The sequence below is a fragment of the Oncorhynchus masou genome, chromosome 5, assembly GCF_036934945.1.
Source record: "Oncorhynchus masou masou isolate Uvic2021 chromosome 5, UVic_Omas_1.1, whole genome shotgun sequence".
Classification (NCBI taxonomy): domain Eukaryota; kingdom Metazoa; phylum Chordata; class Actinopteri; order Salmoniformes; family Salmonidae; genus Oncorhynchus; species Oncorhynchus masou.
This window is the reverse complement of record NC_088216.1, coordinates 34,933,983-34,959,225: the sequence shown is the minus strand read 5'-3', so window position 1 is coordinate 34,959,225 and position 25,243 is coordinate 34,933,983. Positions and strand designations below refer to the sequence as shown.

The 25,243-nt window shown below is 42.9% G+C and overlaps 2 protein-coding genes and 1 long non-coding RNA gene across 3 annotated transcripts in view; all 3 read left to right on the top strand.

The window, feature by feature from the left end:
- Nucleotides 1-2,154: 2,154 nt before the first annotated feature.
- Nucleotides 2,155-8,816, top strand: LOC135539518 (uncharacterized). Its single transcript, XR_010455626.1, has 2 exons — nt 2,155-2,922; nt 6,344-8,816. It is a non-coding gene; the product is annotated as an uncharacterized LOC135539518 (long non-coding RNA).
- A 92-nt stretch (nt 8,817-8,908) lies between these two features.
- LOC135539516 (RNA-binding protein 12-like) lies at nt 8,909-24,539 on the top strand. Its single transcript, XM_064965429.1, has 2 exons — nt 8,909-8,988; nt 21,022-24,539. The coding sequence occupies exon 2, from the start codon at nt 21,047-21,049 to the stop codon at nt 23,654-23,656; it is 2,610 nt and encodes an 869-aa protein (XP_064821501.1). The 5' UTR covers nt 8,909-8,988; nt 21,022-21,046; the 3' UTR covers nt 23,657-24,539.
- cpne1 (copine I) overlaps nt 8,921-25,243 on the top strand; it is a 66,702-nt gene continuing 50,379 nt past the window's right edge. Inside the window, exon 1 of the mRNA XM_064965431.1 lies at nt 8,921-8,988. The gene's annotated coding sequence lies outside the window, so the exon portion shown is untranslated. The remainder of the gene's footprint in view (nt 8,989-25,243) is intronic.

The following is a 25,243-nucleotide window of genomic DNA, read 5'->3' as shown; positions in this document are numbered from 1 at the left end:
GGGGCTGTAGCAGATTCCTGACTTTAAGTATTTCAACAGCATTGACCATTGGATTTCATGACTGTGAGCAAGTTACAAAATGGTTAGTTTATGTAGTGCAGTTGAAGTCAGGAGTTTACTTACACTTAGGTTGGAGTCATCAAAACTCGTTTTTCAACAACTCCACAATTTACTTGTTAACAAATTATAGTTTTGGCAATTCGGTGAGGATATCTATGTGCATAACACAAGTAATTTTTCCAACAATTGTTTACAGACAGATTATTTCACTTATAATTCACTGTATCACAATTCCAGTGGGTCAAAAGTTTTACATACACTAAGTTGACTGGGCCTTTAAATAGCTTGGAAAATTCCAGAAAATGATGTAATGGCTTTGGAAGCTTCTGATAGGCTAATTGACATAATTTGAGTCAATTGGGAGTGCACCTGTGGATGTATATCAAGGCCTACCTTCAAACTCAGTGCCTCTTTGCTTGACATTGGAAAATCAAAAGAAATCAGCCAAGACCTCAGAAAAAGACCTCCACAAGTCTGGATCATCCTTAGGAGCAATTTCCAAATGCCTGAAGGTACCACGTTCATCTGTACAAACAATAGTACGCAAGTTAAAGCTTGGTTGCAAATGGGTCTTCCAAATGGACAATGACCACAAGCATACTTCCATAGTTGTGGCAAAATGGCTTAAGGACAACAAAGTCAAGGTATTGGAGTGGCCATCACAAAGCCCTGACCTCAATCCTATAGAAAATGTGTGAGCAGAACTGAAAAAGCGTGTGCGAGCAAGGAGGCCTACACACCTGACTCAGTTACACCAGCTCTGTCAAGAGGAATTGGCCAAAATTCACACAACTTATTGTGGGAAGCTTGTGGAAGGCTTGCCAAAACGTTTGACCCAAGTTAAAAGATTTACAGGCAATGCTACCAAATTGAGTGTATGTAAACTTCTGACCCACTGGGAATGTGATTAAATAAATAAAAGCTGATTTTATTTCATTCTCTAGTATTATTCTGACATTTCACATTCTTAAAGTAAAGTGGTGCTCCTAACTGACCTAAAACAGGAAATTTTTACTTGGATTAAATGTCAGGAATTCTGAACGGAATTTAAAATTGATTTGGCTAAGGTGTATGTAAACTTCCGACTGCAACTGTATGTGTTACATTCCAGCTGAAAATGACGCACCAATTTCGATGGAAGACACCGGGTGGACACCTGGAAAATGTAGTCTCTTATGGTCAATCTTCCAATGATATGCCTACAAATACGTCACAATGCTGCAGACACCTTGGGGAAACGATAGATATGGCAGGTTTATTCCTGTCGCATTCACAGCCATATAAGGAGACAATGGAAAACAGAGCCTCAAAAATCCTGCTCATTTCCTGGTTGCCGTTTCATCTTGGTTTTGCCTGTAGCTCCTGTTCTAGGGCACCCACAGACAATATCTTTGCAGTTCTGGAAAATTCAGTGTTTTCTTTCCAAAGCTATCAATTATATGCATAGTCGAGCATCTTTTTGTGACAAAATATCTTGTTTAAAACGGGAACGTTTTTCATCCAAAAATGAAATTGCGCCCCCATTTTCCCTTTATCAAACCAATATCTTGAATAATGAGTTACTTGATTATAATTTGGTGCTGTGATCAATGCGATCCCAAATGGCCTTATTCACCTAATGGGGATCTGAGACTTAACCATAAATGCTTAGTTGGAGGAATGGATATTTATAATAAATAATGATCCAAGATGTGGTAACAAACAATTAAGAGGTGTTTCATTGTCAAAAGAGAGTCACCTCAAGAGAAAGTTTTATTTTAACTCAGTATTCAAGACCCAGATTGGAAAAAAGCATGGTTAATGCCTTGCATGTTTTGTATACCAAACAAGGCTAGAGAGGTCCATTAGAAGGTGCTACATTAGTTACACTGCACAAAACATTAGGAACACCTACTCTTTCCATGGCATAGACTGACCATGTGAAAGCTATGATCCCTTATTGATGTCACCTGTTAAATCCACTTTTATCAGTGTAGATGAAGGGGGAGGTGTAAGAAAGTGCTATTTCTTATGCAAATGACCAGCTTACTGCTATTACATTGCTATAACTGAGACAACACATAACAATGTATTTTCACAGTAAAACATGGTAGGCCTCATACAGGATATCTCTCACACATACACACACTCATTTAAATCATCCACAACACTGTCGAAACAGGATACATCCTAGCCACAGGTGATAGCCGTCAGTTCGGCCACAACATCCCGTGACTGCAAGAGCACACACACATACACACACTAACTGCCGAGGACACACAGATAAGAGCGCACAACACATACACCCACACATTGCGAGGAGGACACAGCCTTGACTTGAGGAGACAAGCACACACACATAATCTCCCTCTTAGCTGAACATTGTGTGACGGGGAACGGCACGACGAGACTCAGAAGGATGACGAACGGCTCAACAAGACCAATCCAAGAAGACAACACCTCAACTGTGACCAACCAGAAGACCAGAACTTCCAGACTCAACCTACTTTCTGTACTGTATATGACATGCTTGTACTCTGTTATCGGGGCTTCTTTCTGATTGTTCCTTAGGAGCCGAATGAACGGGCCCGTATACGCTGTACCAGATATCTTTACTCTTAAATAAACTGTCGCTTGTCATACAATTTAACACCTTGTCTGAATCGATCCTTGACCGGCTCACCCTTCTACATATCCCATTATCAACAGAATCTTGGTAGCAGAGGATGGTTTACTAAAGACCCAGTCCAGAGTGGTTGATGTGGGTGTGAGGGGGCGAGTTGGTGAAAGGACGATTCACGGAGGACAGGTGAAAACTTTCGGGGGAGGACAACAATTCTGCTCAACTCGGGAAACTGATCTCAAGGTCGACCATAAAACAAGGTAAGCAAAACCTGTTAAATCAAACTTTGCATATTGTCGAATAGTCTATCCAAATTTTGATCAGTATTACCGAGTGTGAATATGAATTCTTGTTTAAATTTATATGCATAAAATGACATGAGAATGACAGTGAAGTAAACATATGTGGTCGTAATTCTATTCAATAAGTCCTGCTGAGACAGGTCCGACTGAGATCGGTAACTGATAGAATTAATTTGTACTATGTTAAGTGATAATTCTATTCAATAAGTCCTGCTGAGACAGGTCCGACTGAGATCGTTAACTGATAGAGTTAATTTGTACTATGTTAAGTGATAATTCTATTCAATAAGTCCTGCTGAGACAGGTCCGACTGAGATCGGTAACTGATAGAATTAATATGTACTATGTTAAGTGATAATTCTATTCAATAAGTCCTGCTGAGACAGGTCCGACTGAGATCGGTAACTGATAGAGTTAATTTGTACTATGTTAAGTGATAATTCTATTCAATAAGTCCTGCTGAGACAGGTCCGACTGAGATCGGTAACTGATAGAATTAAGTGTTAAGTGATAATTCTATTCAATAAGTCCGGCTGAGACTGGTCCGACTGAGAGCGGTAAGGAATAGACTTAAATTGTACTGTGATAAGTGTAACCACTCAATAAGTCCGGCTGAAGACCGGTCTGACAGAGATCGGTAAGGAATAGGTTCGGGGTGTTCGAGAATTCTCAAATGTATGTGCGTAAGTGTTAAGTGTCTACTGAATGATAAATTGAACGAATACTTAGAAAATGTTTTAGATGTGTCGACTATATTGAATGAATGTTCAAACAATGTTTTAGATGTATTGCCTATATCGAGTGAATGTTTAAACGATGTTTTAGTTGTGTTGCCATATAATCTATTGATTGCGCATTCCACAATGCCGTGTAAATTAAGCAACGCATATAAAATTCTGAGTGTGCGAGGGAGCAGCTCTGAGATAAGGCAGAGTACGTGGCTCCAGGAATTCATCACGGGTATTTACCAGAGACGGGCTAAGTATACTCAGATAGTCTGAATATATGTTTCAATTGGTCAAAATATACATATATATTTACTAAAACACACAATACATGACAAAATGGCGACCCCAACCACTCCTAAACTGAAATTTAACAACTTTCTAGATCAGAAGTTACAAGACAGATCAGGGGGAAAAGAACAGTGGAAGTCCATAAAGAAGATTTGGGAAGGGTTGAAGTTGAAATGGACACAGGCAGGTTATCTAGGAGGGGGGCCGCCAAACAGGGTCCAGCTAAGTACGATGGAATGTGGGTTAAGAGAGACACTGCAGGAAGCTAGAGACAAAGAGGTAGAAAGGAACAAAAGTCATATGTTTAAAAAGGAAGGGACCAAACAAAGAGAGAGAAGCGGAATTAAAAATAGGTACTTGGGCCGTTGAAGAGGCTCGGAGAGTACAACTGAACAAAAAAACGGAAATGATGGGAGTAGCCACCCACCAGGAAGAGGGGGCGTCAATGGAAGCTACGCAGGGTAGCGTCGATCCTCCCTCAACTCCACCTACTGCTCCACAACTCTACCCAACCCTGCCTCCTCCATACTCTCCTGTGGTGGACACTGTCACTGCACCTAACATACAGGCACCAGTCTTTGTAGTGCAGGGGGGCAAACTCCATGGGAAGATCCAAGTGGATTTAGAAGGGGGCCATCTGGTCTGTGATGACAACCCGACTCCTAACCACCAATCCACTCCAGGGGAGCCTGAAGGGAGTCGATCTTACCCAATGGGAGGCCACGAACCAAGGACACTGCGCCTGCCTCCCGTTCGGTGCGATCTCCAACCGTCAAATCAATCACAAACTGATAACTCACCTAACTCCCACTCCCTGGAACCTGTAGGGGGAGCCAAAGGGGGACTCTCATCATTCCAAGCACCACTGTTGAATCGCTCACAACCTGGCCACTCACTGACCTCCCACTCCCTGCAATCTAGAGGGGGAACCCAGAGTGGGCTCACATCACACCAGGAACAATCAGCAAGAGAAAACAGTCTGAGAAGAGGACATGAAGGAGCCCTGGAGGGAGAGAAGCTGAGAAGGGAGTATATCTGTTCGATTAACCAACCTGAGGAGCAGGGAGAAGAAGATGGCGCACAGGTTTGCTCTGCGGATGTCTGGGGACTGTCTCGTCAACTCGAAATCCTGGCTGAAGCAGATGATGAAGACGGGAGTTCACTCTTGCTGGAAGGGGTGTTTAAGGGTAAATCAACCAACCTGAGGGAAGCCGAAAGGCGATCGAACCGACTCATTGCGATGCGTATCAGGGAGGAAGAGATGCGGGAAAGTGAGAGAAGGAGAAAGAAGGTGGACCGATATGCGCATGAAATGTACGCAGCTGCTCAGATGCCTCTCAGACTGAGCCCTGGGAATTACAACCGTGAAGAGTATGTGCCATGGAAAATGCAGGACTTGACAGCTCTCATGGAGCAGCTACCCAGCCTACACGGAGGGGCCTCAGCCTGGTTGCTCCAATTGCAGACACTGACGTCTGGAATCAGAATGGCTCTGGCGAATATGAAGGCCCTACTAGCTAGAGCAACAGACCACACCACCATGAACGTCCTGATCAAGGCTGCTGGCTTGGAATCCCACGGAGGGGCCACGCCTCCTGAAACCTATAGACAACCATTGTGGGACGAACTGAGGAGGGCTTATATTGGTTTAAAGCTAGTGGTTAAACATAGGGAAGGTGGTACTGGGTGTACTCCCCTCTTATTGGCACCATGGGAGGAGCAAAGAGTCTATTGGCACCTCAAAATATGTTTTACTAACTCAACCACACCCCTTGCGGTGCTCTCAAAGCGAGAACCTGTAGTCACAAATGACCCTAGGTGGAACCCGGTCACTATGACCACTGCTCCTCCCAAAATGGATGATGCCATCCTGATGGCTACAGGAATCTCAGGCTTCACTAATAATTGGTTGTTATTGACAGAGGAAGCTGCTAATAGCACTCGACAGAGTTGTGTGGTGTGTATGGGAGCTCGTCCATTACTTCGCATTGTCCCTGCTGTAGTGGCTTTGACATGCCTAATCCCATTAATGACTAAGGATAACCCCAGTTTTAATTGTACTGCATGGGATCTTATCTATCCCATAACTAGATCTACCGCTAGGAAACCAATGTTTTCCAACGAAGTTGCCAAGGCAAATTTCACCTGTGTTAATATGACGGGGGGAGGTACCAATGTGGGACAGGTTCCAGAGGATTGGTGTCTTGATACGTTTAGTGTTGTTGGGAGTTTCAGGCCAATATCCAGAGCAGATGTATGGTGGTGTTGTGGTAACACTGTCCTGTTTGATAAATTACCCTCTAATGCTACTGGAAGTTGTGCCCTTGTTACTCTCCTTTTGCCTGTTTCTATCTACCCTACAGGGGCTGCAGACCTCGTTCTTAGGGTCCAGATGGTGAACCCAGGATATTTGAATGGACGTTCCAGGCGTGCCACCACCCCATCTAGTGGTGATTCCACATACATAGATGCCATTGGAGTCCCAAGGGGTGTTCCTGACGAGTATAAGTTGGTTGATCAGGTGGCAGCTGGTTTTGAGTTCTCCATTTGTTGGTGGTGTACTATTAATAAAAATGTGGATAGAATCAACTACATACATTTTAATGTACAGAAACTGGGTAATTGGACCCAGCAAGGATTTGAAGCCGTGCATGGTCAGTTAGCTGCAACTTCTCTTATGACATTTCAGAATCGTATTGCAGTGGATATGCTGCTGGCGGAGAAAGGTGGAGTTTGTACTATGTTTGGTGAACAGTGTTGTACTTTCATTCCTAATAACACAGCCTCTGATGGTAGCCTGACTGTAGCTTTAGACGGACTACGGACCCTTAATGGTAAGATGAAATCCCATTCAGGTGCGGACACTTCTATGTGGGACTCCTGGATGGAAGTTTTTGGTAAATATAAAGTGCTTGTTTATTCTATTCTTGTATCGATCGCTGTTTTTGCCGCCATTTTAGTGCTTTGTGGATGCTGCTGCATTCCATGTATTCGCACCCTAGTGACTAGAGTCATTACTACTGCTATTGATCCCAGTCAGGTGGTCAGGGATAAAGCTCAAATAAACTGTTGCTTGTCATACAATTTAACACCTTGTCTGAATCGATCCTTGACCGGCTCACCCTTCTACATATCCCATTATCAACAGAGGACACAGGTTAAAGAAGGGTTTTTAAGCCTTAATGGATTGATATAGATCCGTTGTATTTGTTTTTATGGGGAGCACACGCTAAATTAAGTGCACAGACGTTGTGGTACATTAAGGAAATACGCAGATGGTTCAAAGGATGCAGTCATTGATATGGTAGGGGCAGGGGTGTATATCCCAGATTTCAATGTAAGAGTATGTAAGCAGTTAACTGATTGTGTCGGTGTATGCGGCCGAGTTGTTGGCCGTGATTGTAGGTTTGAGATGGGTGCAGCAGGTGAAAACTCTCCGTGGTGATTTGCTCTGATTCGGCTTCAGTGTTGAGTAGTGTGAAGACGGGCTGGTCAGATAGGGGAGACTTGTTTGTGGAGATGATGGTGCTGTTAATGGGAGTGGAGAGGATGGGAGTGGTGGTAAGCTTTTGCTGGGTTCCTGCCCATGTAGGTGTGGAGGGTAATGAGAAGGCTGATGCCGCAGGGAAGTCAAATCCTTGATCTGGGCAAAAGGGAGTAGGATGCTAGTAGTAAGGGAAGACAATTTTTATCACATGCACGGGTCATTTTTATCACGTGGGGCGACAGCGTAGCCTAGTGGTTAGAGTGTTGGACTAGTAACCGGAAGGTTGAGAGGTACAAATCTGTCGTTCTGCCCCTGAACAGTTAACCCACTGTTCCTAGGCTGTCATTGAAAATAAGAATTTGTTCTTAACTGACTTGCCTAGTTAAATAAAGGTAAAATAAAAGTTAAAGGAGAGGTGGGGAGTATGGGATGTAGGAGAGTAAGCTGTGTAGAGTAGACTACGGTTTGGGCACACAGGTTTGAATGCCACTGGGAGACATGAAACAGGTCTGTGTGAGTGTTTAGTGGGGGAATGGAGAGATTGTGTGAAAGGGTTGGAGAAGCTGGATGGGGTTTGGGTGGTGTAGTGGTGGCAGGGAAGTGTTGTCCAGGGCTCTATTTTACTTTCTTAGAGGAACCGGACTAATTAAGGTAGGCCGTGACTGGCCTAACAATCCAGTACAGTAGTTGGCAGTGTATGCACATTAAAAGTTGGATGCTGTCCGCCAACCCAATCTAGCAGAAGACCTAGATTGTGTATGTGTGCAATTCAGAGGGTGAATGGGCAAGACAAAATATTTAAGTGTCTTTGAATGGGGTATGGTGGTAGGTGCCAGGCACAACGGTTTGTGCGTCAAGAACTGCAACACTGCTAGATTTTTCACGCTGGACAGTGTGTGTATCAAGAATGGTCCACCACCCAAAGGACGTCCAGCTAACTTCACACAACTGTGGGAAGCATTGGAGTCAACATGGAATGCTTTCGACACCTTGTTGTAGTCCATGCCCAACGAATTGAGGCGTTTGAGGGCAAAAGGGGTGTAACTCAATATTAGGAAATTGTTCTTAATGTTTTGTACACTCCGTGTATATCCAACAAACGCCTCTATTTAGAAGTTGTTTTTTTATCAATATAATATCCAAATTCTGGGATATTATATATTTCTCACCTTCTTTTTAAACATTGATAAGAAGCTAGATTTTATTGTTAATTTCAATACTAAGTAAATTCAAGATATGTACATTTCTCAAGAACCCAGATTTCTAGCCTTCCCCTATGAATTTGTAGCTTTTAATTTACTTCTGTTACTATGTAATTTGTAGAAAATTAAAATGCAATATTTTATGTATGATGTGATGTCTTATTTTATTTAAAATTGTGTACAGTGATTATTGATGTGTTTTTGCCTGAATTGAGTATTGTCTATTGTTACAAAAAAAAACGACACAAGCAGAGAGAGAAGAGCAAGAGAGAAGAGCAAGAGAGGAGGACGCACCATAAAATAAAGATCAGATATTTCGGTAAGGACCAAATAAAAACAGCGGACAAATGCAATTACAGAGATAGTAATAATGAAATGGTTGTTACAGATTAGTGAAAATACAAATCTGCAGTTAGACATTGGGTGACTATAGCGTTAGCTAGAAGGGCTAGCTAGCTACTAGATATTTGGGGGGGCATGTGAGATGTTCGGCCTGCCCAAATGGGATAACGTTAGCTCGCTATGTGTTTAGCGAACAACAAGCTATATCACTCATGTATTACGTTATGCTTTTCGTGAGCTTTAGAAATGTGGGAACTAGCAAGCTAAACGTTTGATGTTCTCTTGTTTCGCTAGGTAGCTACTAGTCTGAATAAGTACGTTGAAGGGCAATTGTTCTGTCTTTAGCCAATGATGCTAGCTAGCTACCCATCTTGCTAATTAACTAGCTAGCTTCTAGGTCGGAGAAGGGGTTTTCATTGCAGGACCAACGCCATATTTGCTGTCTGCTCTTAATATCAATCAAACTAACGTTAGCTAGCTTGCACGGCGCCCTTTCTCGAGTAATGTGGTACACATTCAAATGTTGAAAAGGCTAGATATAATTTGTCTGTGGTCTCTTCCTGTAGCCTTGCAGAATTTGCTGTATTTTTGCAGCCCTTCACATTTGGAAACCGCTTTAGTACAGTGACAGACTGAGCTTTTAGCTACGTTATTGGCAAATGTGTTTTACAATGAAGTCTCGTTCATGTTGACAGCGTTTTCGTGCCCATGCAATTCCATTGCTATTTCATCAACTTCCCCCAATATGTGCTATTTGTCGTGACCAGAGATTGGGCAGTCCAGGGGTATATTCATTACGCCTTGCAGCGGAAACCGTTCACCGTTTAAGAACCAAACGGAAGGGGGGAGGGACCTACCTGAATTTGTCCAATAGAAACTCGTTTTCGTTGGAAACGGTTTCTGTTTGGAGGGAACGATTTCTGTTGCAAAAGTGTTACAACGGTATACCCAGCAGGGGTGTAACCATTCGTCCACACATGGTTGAAATGCACAAATTGAATTTATATTTCATGATTGGAAACTGAATTGAAAATTGCGTTCAGTTTTAAAATGTGATTTCAAATTGAATATTTATATATTCAGTTTGAATATGGTAGATTGCATTCATAGTTTGTAAACTTGATACAGACAATCATTTAAAGTTGACCAAAGTTTCATAATTTCAGATAAGGAGCACGTATCGAATCAAACGTTCTATGGTAAACAAAAGCTTCTGGTGGTTTCTGAAGCCAATCTGGCATGATGACCACAGGCCTCGCCAGGATATTATAGAGGGGAGTGGCACAAAAAAAACATGGATAAACTTTTCACTCCATATTTAATCTTGTGACTGACTGGGTTCGAACCAGGTCTCCTGCATGTCACAAGACTGTGTTGACCCACTTGGCTAAAGCCTATAGGGATAAGTTCAGGAAGTTAATGTAAAGGACGACACGCTGCTTTCTTATTGAGTACCATTTCCCCCCCGATTCAGCTCATATCGAGACTCGGAACTCAGGACCTCTGCCTCGCAAACACATGTGACTGCCCTCTTGAGTTCCAACCCCCCGCGCTGTTGAAAAAGTCCTTCAATTGCGCAAGGGGCGACACTTCAGACTGATGAGTGAGTTGTAGATCTGAGTCCAGTGGCACCATTGTATATGAAGATGGCGCCGACAGACATGGCAGCTCTGCTTCTAGCTCCTAAGCAACTTTCCAGTATTTAGTTTTTTTGTTGTTGTGATTTCTTACATTATTAGCCCAGAACGTTTTTTGTGTTATTACGTACAGCCAGAAATAACTTTTGGATATCAGAGCGGCGGTAACTCACCAACATTACAACCAGAAATATGACTTTCCCAAACTGGATCCTTTGTTCGTACCCTCCAGGGCAACTGAACTTATACCAGAGGCTGCTCCAAGATGCTGCTGGTGGAGAAGAGGTATTCTGAGTGGACTTGTAGTCCGACTCAGGAGGCGTGCACACCATCCGCCACTTCTGAGTATATATTCGCTAATGTGCAGTTCAGCTAATTTTCAGTCCCCGGACAATAAAGTAGACAAGCTCAGGGCGAGGATCTCCTTCCAGAGAGACATCAGGATTGCAACATACTGTTTCATAAAATCATGGCGCTCTCCAGATATACTGTCCCCGTTCATACAGCCAGCTGGGTTCTCAGTACATCGCTCAGACCGGAATAAAGAATTCTCCGGGAAGAAGATAGGTGGTGTATGTTTCATGATTAACAACTCATAATGTGATTGTGATAGCGTACAGGAACTCAAGTCCTTTTGTTCCCTCAACCTAGAATGCCTCACGATCAAATGCTGACTGTATTACCTCCCAAGAGAATTCTCTTTGGTTATAGTCACAGCCGTGTTTATTCCCCCTCAAGCCGATACCACGATGGCCCTTAAGGAATTACACTGGACTTTGTGCAAACTGGAAACCACCTATCCTGAGGCTGCATTTATGTAGCTGGGTATTTTAACTAAGCAAATTTGACGCATCAAAACATTGCCTTTAGTACTCGCACATCAGACTGGGATATGTTCCAGGTAGCCTATGAGAATAACATTGGCGTATACAGTGACTGAGTTCATCAGGAAGTGTATAGGGGATGTGGTTCCCACTGTGACTATTAAAATCGACCCAAACCAAAAACAGTGGACAGATGACAGCATTCGAACAAAACTTAAAGTGCAAACCACCGCATTTAACCACAGCAAGGTGACTGGGAATATGGTTGAATACAAATTGTAGTTATGCCCTCCGTAAGGCAAGCAAACAGGCAAAATGTCAGTACAGAGACAGTGGAGTAGCAATTCAATGGCTCAGACACGATACGTATATGGCAGATTACTAATGGAAAACCAGCCAAGACACCGGCGTCTTGCTCCCGGACAAGCTAAACACCTTCGCCCGCTTTGAGGACAACACAGTGCCACCAACACGGCCCACTCCCAAGGACTGTGGGCTCTCGTTCTCCGTGGCCAATGTGAGTAAGACATTTAAGCGTGTTAACCCCCGCAAGGCTGCCGGCCCAAACGGCATCCCTAGCCGAGTCCTCAGAGCATGCGCAGACCAGCTGGCAGGAGGGTTTACGGACATTTTCAATCTCTCCCTATCCCAGTCTGCTGTTCCTACTTGCTTCAAGATGTCCACTATTGTTCCTGTACCCAAGAAAGCAAAGGTAACTGAACTAAATGACTATAGCTAAGCCTTCAACACAGTAGTACCCTCCAAGCTCACCTGAAAGTGGTTACATTTCTCTAGGCCTTTTCCTCAGTTTTTACCCAAAATAGAGGTAAGGTGCAGCTTTGTTATTGTTTCAACTGCGGATTGCCACTTTAAGATGGCTACGTGGGACAACCACAGTTGATGACCTCACTTATTGTCCATTGTTGCAGATGTGGACCATGTTAGGTGCTTTCACCGGAGTGACCGTTGTCCCCTGTATGTTTTGTGGAAAGATTCCCACACAATTGAGATATTGTAGTGTGCTGAAGCTTTGAGTTCACACACATGCAGGTGGTTGCATTTTCCATACAAAATAAGGAATATGCGAGGCTAAATTTTAGTGTAGGCCCAGGCTTGCATTTTTCATGGGGCAGGGTCTGAATACAATCCTCAGTGTGAGACTGATGATGCAGCAGACCTGATTTTAGGTTTGTCCATAGTATGTTCAGGTATTGGGCTTCAGAGTCTCTTGATAACCATGATCAGATTATGTGTTTGGTGGTAGATGAGAAGCAGTCTTCCAACGGACTGGTCCATTACCATATTATTATACCTTATTTGCATATGTAGGCCATATAGTTGACATAATTTTACATAGAACAGTTTAAGGATAAGCTATCGAGGGAAACTTGAGCAATGAAATACAAGTTTTCAATGACATGGATGTTTATTTCACTCTTATGGATTTCTGTGATTAATTAAATGTATTTTCATGCTTGATGTCAACATGAGAAATTATGAGATGCATACTCTTTGTGAAATATATTAGTGTATGGCTTTTTGGCGCGGCAGCCATTTGAAGGAGTTTGTGCTCTAATTGTTGAAGCCAATTTACTGCATTTCTCCTGATGCAAAACAAAAGCTGATATGGGGTTGAATCAAAAGTGTTTTGTACATGCTGTTCACTAAGGATGCCTACATTTGCCTGCTTTTTGCTCATGTTTTTGCTTCCATTTCCTATTGTTTTGTTAGTCAAGAAATTATTTAAATTGCTTGCTGTCAGGATTGGCTTGGATATCCTGTGCCACAGTTTTAACGAAGCACCATTATTACAGGTAAGCTTGTGAATATGTCCTGAACAGGCTTGGACTTCCAGTCCAACCCCCACAACCTTCTGTCTGCTTGTCATAGTTTTTACCAGTAATTATTAGCTTTGTTAGGCTATATTCATTGACCTTATTGATTCCCTTTTTGACTAGTGTCCCTTTTGGGATAGTGTACTCTATTGTGGAAACCTCTAAAGTTGAGCAGAGCTAAGAATGACCTACCAAGGTATGAGTGGTATAGAGGAAGAGCATGGTATGTTGGTGGCTTTCTTTGACAAGATACCACATTATCCACAAGCCCCAAGTAAATGTCTCCACTTCATGAACTGATCTCCTTCTGTTGACCACATTTTCTACTTGCTTTTTACTAGGTTGTTTTGGCCAACACCTGCTCTGAACAATGCTTGAGACTTGAGCCAACACATAGGCTAATTGTCTTGCACCTTTAGTGTTTTAATGTTGTTATGCATTTATGCGATAACACATGGCCTAATTTGTCTGATCCTCTCCGAATTTTAAACAATTCATCAAATCAATTTGTATTTGACATGTGCCGAATACAAGTGTAGGCAGACCTGAGTGAAATGCTCACTTACAAGTCCTTAACCAACAATGCAGTTAAGAAAAATAAGTGTAAAGTAAAGAATAAAAATAACATAGTTAAAGAGCAGCAGTAAAATAATAGTAGCGAGGCTATATACAGGGGAGTCAATGTGCGGGGGCATAGGTTAATTGAGGTAATATGTACATGTAGGTAGAGTTAGTGACTGCATAGATAATAACCAGAGTACCAGCAGCGTAAAAGAGGGGGTGGGGGAACAATACAAATAGTCTGGGTAGCCAATTGAAATAGCTGTTCGGGAGTCTTCTTGCTTGGGGGTAGAAGCTGTTAAGAAGTCTCTTGGACCTAGACTTGGCGCTCCGGTACCACTTGCCGTGCAGTAGCAGAGAGGACCGTCTGTGACTAGGGTGGCTAGAGTCTGACAATTTAGGGCCCTATGAAATCCATTTAGTTTTTTCCCAAATTCCATTGTTTTCTATTTTTATTTGTCTGAATTCTGTGTTTTACAATTTATGCTAATTTTATCATCAGAAAGAGTGTCTAATAATGTGAATGAATAAAACGTCAACAATTTAATTAGATAAGAGTACATTTTGTGATGATGCAATACAACATTGCACTATTTTTTTTATCAAGGCAAGTGCTTCAATACAGTTCTAAGTGTTTCATTCTAAATGAAAATAAGTAATGCAGGAATCTAGGCAACAATGCAGCAAGCAATAGTCAAAACCTAGAGTTATACTTATGTAAAAAACAACAACATTGCATTCATTGTTTTTTGTCAAATAAAGTGCTTCGAAGTGTTTCATTGTAAATGGAAAAAAAAGGATTCAGGCAATAATGCAGCAATAGGCAAAACCTATGGAACTACCTTGTGAGCTCCTATGTCTGTCCATTGTAAGTTTTCCATCTATCACAGACATCTCCATTGAAGTACATGATTGTCAGCCTATTTGTGTTGAGCTCAGTGAGTGCCTCTCGCTTGTCTTTGAGTAGAGTCTTGTATTTGAACACCCTAGCCAGCCGGTAGACCTCTGTGTCAAATCCAGCCACAATCTTTTGTGAAGGGGCCTTTTTCGAACATTTGCTAAAAACCTGTATGCTACCCAGCCAGCATAGATGTACACGTCCTCGGAGTACACGTCCTGGTAATCCGTCTGGCCCCGCGGCCTGAATGTTGACCTGTTTAAATGTCTTCGGCTGAGGAGAGCATGGTCACACAGTCGTCCGGAACAGCTGATGCTCTCATGCATTCTTCAATGTTGCTTTCCTTGAAGCGAGCATAGAAGTAATTTAGCATGTCTGGTAAGCTTGTTTCACTGGGCAGCTCGCGGCTGTGCTTCCCTTTTGTAGTCTGTAATAGTTTGCCAGCCTTGCCACATTCGACGAGCGTCTGAGCTGGTGTAGTATGATTCAATAATAGTCCTGTATTGACACTACCCTTTAGCTCAATGCGGATGTTGCCTGTAATCCATGGCTTCTGGTTTTGGTATGTACGTACGGTCACTGTGGGGGCGATGTCATCGATGCAATTATTGGTGAAGCCAGTGTGGTGTACTCCTCAATGTCATCGGAAGAATCCCGGAACATATTCCAGTGTGCTAGCAAAACAGTCCTGCAGCTTAGCATCTGCTTCATCTGACCACTTTTTTATTGACCGACTCACTGGTGCTTCCTGCTTTAGATTTAGCTTGTAAGCAGGAATCAGGAGGATATAATTATGGTCAAATTTGCAAAATGGAGGGTGAGAGCTTTGTACGCATCTCTGTGTGTGGAGTAATGGTGGTCTAGAGTTTTTTTTTTCTCTGGTTGCACATTTAACATGCTGGTAGAAATTAGGTCAAACGGATATAAGTTTCCTTGCATTCAAGTCCCCGGCCACTAGGAGTGCCACCTGTTTGCTTATGGACTTATACATTTCATAGAGTGCGGACTTAGTGGTTTGTGGTGGTAAATAGACAGCTATGAAAAATAGATGAAAACTCTCTTGGTAAATAGTGTGGTCTACAGCTTATCATGAGAAATGCATTTGATTGTGTTTACCAGTTGCTACTGAAATGAGTGTTAGGGATACTGCATTGCAATTATATCAAATTGGCACGTTTATATTTTAAAGGTTGAGTAAGTAAGATTTTCATCAACAAATGTACCCACATTTATATTGTAAATTGTTTATAATTAGTGAATGCCAGAATATAGTTATTTTGTTAGATACTTCTCCTTATTAGCTGAGATCAGATTTTCTCAGCCATTTTAGCTGTCATGCTAAATGTTTGGGAACAAACAATCTAGCATAGAACCATGCGAAATTGTAACACTATGCAGATTTTGCCTCCCAAACCTCCGTGACTTATATTGGCAGACCCTCCCCCTAACCCTTAATAAACCACAACTTAATTGCTAGATTCAAGATGGTCTAGTCAGATAAATCAATGAAAGTCGACTTCAAAATGTGGTTTAGTTTTAGGATTTGCATTTGTTGTTGGTAAGTAATGCACCCTGTAAGCTTCTAAAACGACTTACTCAACCTTTTAAATTCATGCCCCTTCTTCCACCTGAAATGTATTGGACATGGGCCTAATTATGCATCAGATTGATCAATTGGAAGTTGAGCTATACAGTGCATTTGGAAAGTATTTAGAATCCTTGACTTTTTCCCCCAAAAATTGTTACGGCCTTATTCTAAAATGTATTAAATTGTATTTTTTCCTACTCAGTCTGCACACAGTACCTCATAACGAAGCAAAAACATTTTTTTAGCGAAAGTATAATACATAAAATACTTATCACAGACCCTTAGCTCTGTACTTTGTTGAAGCACCTTTGGTAGTGATTACAGCCTCGAGTCTTCTTGGGGTATGACGCTACAAGCTTGGCACACCTGAATTTGGGGGGTTTCTCCCATTCTTCTTCTCTGCAGATCCTCTCAAGCTCTGTCAGGTTGGATGGGGAGCGTCGCTGCACAGCTATTTCCAGGTCTTTCCAGAGATGTTACATCAGGTTAAAGTCCGTGCTCTGGCTGGGACACTCAAGAACATTCAGAGCCTTGTCCCAAAAGCCACTCCTACTTTGTCTTGGCTGTGTGCTTAGGGTCATTGTCCTGTTGGAAGGTGAACCTTCAACCCAGTCTGAGGTCCTGAGCGCTCTGGAGCAGGTTTTCATAAAGGCTCTCTCTGTACTTTGCTCCGTTCATCTTTCCCTCAATCCTGACTAGTCTCCCAGTCCCTGTCACTGAAAAACATCCCCACAGTATGATGCTGCCGCCACGCGTTACCATAAGGATGGTGCCAGGTTTCCTCCAGACTTGACACTTGGCATTTAGGCCAAAGAGTTCAATCTTGGTTTCATCAGACCAGAGAATCATGTTTCGCATGGGCTGAGTCCTTTAGGTGCCTTTTGGAAAACTCCAAAAGGGGGGGGGGGGGGAATTTTACTAAGGAGTGGTTTCCGTCTGGCCATTCTACCACAAAGGTCTGGTTGGTGGAGTGCGGCAGAGATGGTTGTTTTTCTGGAAGGTTCTCCCATCTCCACAGAGGAACTCTGGAAATCTGTCAGTGACCATCAGGTTCTTGGTCACCTCCCTGACCAAGGACTTCTCCCCCGATTGCGCAGTTTGGCTGGTCGGCCAGCTCTAGGAAGAGTCTTGGTTGCTCTAAACTTCTTCCATTTAAGCATGATGGAGGCCACTGCTCTGCCATGCATTATCAACCTTGGGACCTTACAGTTGAAGTCGGAAGTTTACATAAACCTCAGCCAAATACATTTAAACTCAGTTTCACAATTCCTTACATTTAATCCTAGTAAAAATTCTCTGTCTTAGGTCAGTTAGGATCACCACTTTATTTTAAGAATGTGACATATCAGAATAATAGTGATTTTTTTTTTCAGCTTTTATTTATTTATTCCCATTCCCAGTGGGTCAGAAGTTTGCATACACTCAATTAATATTTGGCAGCATTGCCTTTAAATGGTTTAACTTGGGTCAAATGTTTCCGGTAGCCTTCCACAAGCTCCGCACAATAAGTTGGGTGAATTTTTGGCCCATTTCTCCTGACAGACTTGGTGTAACTGAGTCAGGTTTGTAGGCCTTCTTGCTCGCACACGCTTTTTTAGTTCTGCCCACAAATGTTCTATGGGATTGAGGTCAGAGCTTTGTGATGGCCATTCCAATACCTTGCCTTTGTTGTCCTTAAGCCATTTTGCCACAACTTTGGAAGTATGCTTGGGGTCATTGTCCACTTGGAAGACCCATTTGTGACCAAGCTTTCAAATCAAATGTATTTATATAGCTCTTCTTAGATCAGCTGATAGCTCAGTGCTGTACAGAAACCCAGCCTAAAACCCCAAACGGCAAGCAACGCAGGTGTAGAAACACGGTGGCTAGGAAAAACTCCCTAGAAAGGCCAAAACCTTGGAAGAAACCTAGAGAGGAACCAGGCTATGAGGTGTGGCCAGTCCTCTTCTGGCTGTGCCGGGTGGAGATTATAACAGAACATGGCCAAGATGTTCAAATGTTCATAAATGACCAGCATGGTCAAATAATGATGATCACAGTAGATGTCGAGGGTGCAACAGGTCAGCAATTCAGGAGTAAAATGTCCGTTGGCTTTTCATAGCCGATCATTCAGAGTATCTCTACCACTCCTGCTGTCTCTAGAGAGTTGAAAACAGCAGGTCTGGGACAGGTAGCACGTCCGGTGAACAGGTCAGGGTTCCATAGCCACAGGCAGAACATTTGAAACTGGAGCAGCAGCACGGCCAGGTGGACTGGGGACAGCAAGGAGTTCTCATGCCAGGTAGTGGTCCTGAGGCATGGTCCTAGGGCCCATTAGAGAGTGCATACAAACTACTGCAGAATAAATACTGGAGGCTGAGACAGGAGGGGTCAGGAGACACTGTGGCCCCATCAGATGATACTCCCGGACAGGGCCAAACAGGCAGGATATAACCCCACCCATTTTTCCAAAGCACAGTCCCCACACCACTAGAGGGATATCTTTAACTTCCTGATGTTGTCTTGAGCTGTTGCTTCAATATATCCACCATATTTTCCTACCTCATGATGCCATCTATTTTGTGAAGTGCAGTCCCTTCTGAAGCAAAGCACCCCCACAACATGATGCTGCCATCCCCATGCTTCACGGTTGGTATGGTGTTCTTCAGATTGCAAGCCTCCCCCTTTTTCAGGACAACATAGTCAAGGTATTGGAGTGGCCATCACAAAGCCCTGACCTCAATCCCATAGAACATTTGTGGGCAGAACTGAAAAAGCGTGTGCGAGCAAGGAGGCCTACAAACCTGATTCTATTACACCAGCTCTGGAGGAATGGGCCAGAATTCACCCAATTTATTGTGGGAAGCTTGTGGAAGCCTACCCAAAACGTTTGACCAAAGTTAAACAATTTAAAGGCAATGCTATCAAATACTATTTGAGAATGTAAACTTCTGACCCACTGGGAATGCGACAAAAGAAATAAAAGCTGAAATAAATAAATCATTCTATTATTCTGACGATCCTAACTGACCTAAGACAGGGAATGTTTACTAGGATTAAACGTCAGGAGTTGTGGAAAAACTGAGTTTAAATTGATTTGGCTATGGTGTATGTAAACTTCTGACTTCAACTGTATCTAGAAAGGTGTGTGCCTTTCCAAATCATGTCCAATCAATTGAAACAGGACCTGAGCTCATCATTTGAGTCTCATCACAAAGGGTCTGCAGATTGATGAGGGGAAACATTTTATTTAATCCAATTTAATATAAGGGGCGGCAGTGTAGCCTAGTGGTTAGAGCATTGGACTAGTAACCGGAAGGTTGTGAGTTCAAACCCCCAAGCTGACAAGGTACAAATCTGTCGTTCTGCCCCTGAACAGGCAGTTAACCCACTGTTCCCAGGCCGTCATTGAAAATAAGAATTTGTTCTTAACTGACTTGCCTGGTTAAATAAAGGTAAAAAAAATAAATAATAAGGCTGTATTGTAACAAAATGTGTAAAAAAGGAAGGAGTCTGAATACTTTCTGATTGCACTGTAGGTTTATACAATTAATTAATTGCATTAGGCTTGGGCTGTATCCAGACTGTCATACCTTTTTATATCGACCTTGTACCACACAAGGGGTGCTATTTTCAAACCCCACTGAGCAATGCTAACAAGTAAATGTAAAAACCCATCTACATTTTATAATGTCTCTGACCTAAAGTATTTGCAAGACAGACATCCCAACTCAAAGTTATACAACTAACAAAAAAATGCTACAGTTTGCTGCATGCACTAAACAAATATTAGACATCAAAGGCTTTTGATCCAGTAGGGAATTGTCTGCTGTTTCCAAGCAAGCAAAGCTTAATTTTGGAAGAAGCCAACCACTTAGTGAGATGGCTAACTAGCTACTAAATTAGCAAAACAAATGCACAACTGCAGAGCATTTACAACATTTTAGAACGTTAACTTAGTATTTATACAATATCTAGCTTGCAAACTTTTAGATGTGAATTCCATACAGTAAGTAGATCACCTGGTGCGTGCTTAGCAACAGTGAGTGACTCAAGGCTCTGGTCTGTCATCGTTGTGCTTGTAAACAAACACCACGTGACTTGGGACTACCAACAAGCTTCATAATGACAAATTATGTGACAGGTGAAATGAGGGTTCGCAATCTTCATCTCCTAAAGTATTACACAAGTTGACTGCAGGTAAACTAGCTAATATTCTAATTCATTAAAAAAAGTCAAAGAAATTGTTTTGACGGTAATGAAAAACCATCCTGTGGCTATTTCCAAATACCCCGCTGTTCGGTATACCGCCCAAGCCTAAATTTCATTGAAATGTGTGGTACTATAATTATGAGCAAGATTTAGGCCTACGGGTAACATTTCTACATTCAAGATTTGCTTTTTAGACCTAGGGTCTACATAATGTCCTTGAGCCAAGGCTGATGTATGTGGTGAATGAAGCAATGTGTGGATGCCTGTCTAAGAGTGGTGATGAGTGGATAAACCGCCTAATACTTGTACATATACTTGTACATACATTTTGAATTTCTCTGATGCATTGGGCTCTCATCGAATATATACAAACGTAAGCCGCCTTGTAAATCATGGTTTCTCTCCTGCTCTTTGTTTCTTGTGTGTTCATTGCTCTTTCCTCTAGTCTTACGGTGGTTGCCTTTTTTTACCTGCAGGTGTGTGTTGTTTCGCCTCAGCAGCATGGCTGTGGTCATCCGCATGCAGGGTCTCCCGATAGTGGCGGGGACCATGGACATACGCCATTTCTTCTCTGGATTGACCATCCCAGATGGTGGGGTGCATATTGTAGGGGGTGAACATGGTGAGGCTTTTATTGTTTTTGCCACAGATGAAGATGCCAGGCTTGGCATGATGCGTAACGGGGGAGCAATCAAAGGCTCAAAAGTGTCACTTTTGCTGAGCAGCAAGACCGAGATGCAGAATATGATTGAGCTTAGCCGCAGGCGTTTTAAAACGGGCAATGTAGAGGGAGCAGCAGGAAATGGTAGAAGGCCAGGTCCCCCCGTCAACACATGTGGGAGGGGCAGTCTACCCAACACTTTACAAGGGTTCAGCAACACCACACCAGCCACCGTCACCACAGTTGCCTCTGCACATGAAACCATAAGCAACAAAAATGTGTCCACGTTTGCCACCACTGGCATGGGAAACATGCCCCCCAGTTTCAGCAACAACTTCAGCAGCCCAAATCACACCATGGGATCCAGTATGAGAACAGCCATGTCCTCCCGCAACTCTGTACCACCACCTATTCACCCTTTGACAACCATGCCATCCTTGCCACCCATGCCTTCCATACCTCCCATGCCACTTCCACCACCAGTGTCCTCTGTGCCTCCTGTTCCCACTGTGTCACCTTTAACCCAAGGCCCCCCTGTCCTTCCCATGAGTCTGTCCCACATGGGCTCAATGCCACCATTCAACCCAGGTGTCCCACCCCCTAGTGATTTGGGGCCCGTCCACATGTTTGTTGGCCATATGAACCCTCTGTTAAATCTCCAGGCACACATGAAGGCAGCAATAGGTAATTCAGACGAGTTATATGTTCACCTTCAAGGCCTGCCCTTCTCAGCTACTGAAATGGATATTGGGGAGTTTTTCTGTGGGTTAGGGGTGGACTCCATCCGACTGGTCAGGGACAACATTGGCCGGAGTAGCGGCAGGGCCCTGGCCAAGTTCTTTTCCCCTCAGGACACTTTTGAGGCGCTCAAAAGAAGCAGCGGAATGTTAAGGCAGAGGTACGTGGACATCTCTCCGGCCACAGAGAGCCAGTGGATGAGTATCAGCAGTGGTGGCAACGGGGTTGGAGGGCAAGCCCACTCAAAATCCAGTAATGTGCCCCAAGACCAGCACCACCGCAGCAACATGAATTCAGCATCTCCTTCAACCAGAGATCATGCAAGGTCTCGCTCCCCTCACAACAAGGAGTTCTGTGTCTACCTAAAAGGCCTGCCCTACGAAGCAGTAAATAAACAGATCTGTGAGTTCTTCAAAAAGCTGGACATTATGGAAGACCGCATTTACATTGCGTATGGACCCACTGGCCGAGCTACAGGTGAGGGCTTTGTCCAGTTGAAAAATGAAATGGATTACAAGGTTGCCCTCAGCTGTCACATGCAGTATATGGGAAGCCGATTCATACAAGTTCACCCGATCAGTAAGAAAGCTATGTTTGAAAAGATTGATTCCATTCGTCAAAGGATGCAGGGTGTTGATAAGAAAAACAACTCTGAGTCCGGCAAGAGCCCTAGAAACTGTGCACACATCTCAAATATTCCATATAATGTGTCAAGGAAAGATGTCCATCTGTTTCTGGAAGGCATTGCAGTATTTGAAGAAAGTCTTAAAGTTCTGGTTGATAGCAGTGGTAACGGTCTAGGTCAGGCTGTTGTGCAGTTCAGGGTAGAGGAGGATGCGCTAAATGCTGAGAGACTACACAGGCAGAAGTTAAATGGCAGAGATGCCTTTGTGCATTTGGTCACCTTTGAGCAGATGAAGGAAATCGAGAGAAACCCACCACCACAGGTTAAGAGAGGCCAGAAATTTGAAGGGAACTCTCAAGGCCAGGCACACGGCCATGCTCAGGCACAGAATCCTAGTCAAGCCCAAGCTCACCCCTTTGCCAGTATAACAGGAGAAGAGTTCAACTTCCTCAGAAACACTGTTGGCAATTTAGGCAATGGTCCTTTTGCTCAATTTACTGTCCCAGGTAATGGAATAGTGGGCCCTCCTCCTCTACCCCCATTTGCAGCAAGTCTAGAGAATGTAGCCCATAGCATTCCCCCACCCATGGTTGCTGGTCACTTGCCTGGAGCAGTTCTGGCACCCCCAAGCTTCCGACCAGGTAGCAACAATGGCCCACCTGGCTTTGGACCAGAGGGCATGAGGGACAGGCCACCTTTTGACAACGGCTCTAGAAAGAGCGGAGGCCATAACAACCGAGGAAGTGGCCAAGGGCGTTTAGATGTGCGCCCTCAGTCTGCCTTGGGCCGTGGCCCTGGCTCTGACCCTCTGAGAGAGCAGTCACCCGGAGGCCCTGGTAACCCTCGTGGACCAACCATTGTAAAGATCCAAAACATGCCTTTCACCGTAACAGTCGATGAGATCCTAGATTTCTTTTATGGGTATCAAGTGCTGCCTGGTTCAGTCTGTCAACAGTTCAGTGAAAAGGGCCTGCCCACTGGTGAGGCAATGGTTGCCTTTGAGTCACACGAGGAGGCATCATCTGCTGTCATGGATTTAAATGATAGGCCTATTGGAGCTAGGAAAGTGAAGATAACCCTAGGATAAGACTCCAATGTTCCTCTCTACCAATAATGATTAAGTGAAACATCCGGTTTCATTAATGCAAAGGTAAGAACTTGCATTTAGGATTTAAGCTCCCAACTATCTTTAGCTCCTTTACCAAAGTTATCAAGTTGTTAGTAGCGTAAGAATCAAATGGAACGCTGCTATATTGATTTGATGTATAATATAGCTAAAGTGGGATGTTTGGATTTTCCAAATGGCAAAAAGCCAACTGTTGATGTAGCTTGAGTCCAATCATATTTAGAGTAATAGCCTTGGATGATATGGTTGGATTAAGAGGATAGTCTTATTTCTGTGCTGAGATGTCACTTTCACTTGGAAGCATGTAATTATTTTCAAATGCCCTGACACATTTTGTGTTCTTGTATTTCTTCCATAGATTTAACATTCTCTTTGTGATGATTTTCTAAAGGGGGTACTTGCCAAATGCTGCCATGCATGGTGTTTGTACAGAGAACACTCATTGTGTCATGGTTAAAGTGTTTGCTTATTTGCTCTATGCTGTTTTTCACTGTTAATAAATGCAAATGTCAATGTTGTTGCAAGCTATGTTGTATGATAAATTGTACTGCTTGTTTCTGAGAAAAAGATGTTGAACATTGCATTTGGTTTAATGGTCTGCAGAGCTCTTTAGAACTTTTTGTATCTGCCAACCCTCCCACTGCGATATACTCTTTTTGAAAATGAGCTGTTTTGCAAAGATGTAAATACTATTTGGAATGTTTTAGTTTTGTAGTGTTGTCTAACAAGAGACACTTAAGTTTTATATTTTTGGGGACGTTCCAACTTATTTCACAAGTGTGTATATACTGTTTAGCTTACACTTTTGTCAATAAAATGACGTTCCTGACAGATTTACAAGCCATTCTATTTTTCTCATTTTCCACTTGCTTGATGATTTTCTATATGAACAAAAAAATGGTTTTGGGAAGGCACCCAGATTTTACCAAACGGTCCAGGTAATTAATTAATTTTTATTAAGGCCCAATGTAGCAGTTTTCAAATCATTTCTGGGTAACAATTAAGTACCTTACTGTGATTGTTTAAAATTAAAATGGTCAAAAATAAACAAAATAGCTTCAAAGAGCAGGCCAAAACTCCATCCCACCAAAACAGGTTGAATTGTCTGGCAGCCTTTTGAAACTGCTCTTACGGGGGAAAAGGGTATTATCATTTTCAGTGTTATTCCAACCTCATTTTATTTATATAACACAGGAAGAGCTTGACTGCACTGGGCCTTTTAAGTTAGGCCTACATTTTGCTGTTTAAACCACTTAAAAAGTGTAATATAAGCTATATCGAGGTTTTGCAAGTGACCATATAGGGTTGAATGGGAAAATTGACAGGGTTTGCCAAGAAACCCATACATGTAGGCTGGTTTTCCAGACCCAGATTAAGCCTAGTCCTGGACTAAAATGCCCTTTCAATGGCAATTCTCTGTTAAGAATTATTTTTAGAACAGGACCAGGCTTAATCTGTGTCTGGGAAACCAGCCTTTAACAACCTCTTAGAGAGCAACCCCCTACTTTTAAAAATTTCCACCTGAAGACATACCCAAATCTAACAGTC

What these genes read in the sequence shown, in the direction of transcription:
- LOC135539516 (XM_064965429.1), top strand. Translation starts at nt 21,047, where the DNA reads ATGGCTGTGGTCATCCGCATGCAGGGTCTCCCGATAGTGGCGGGGACC.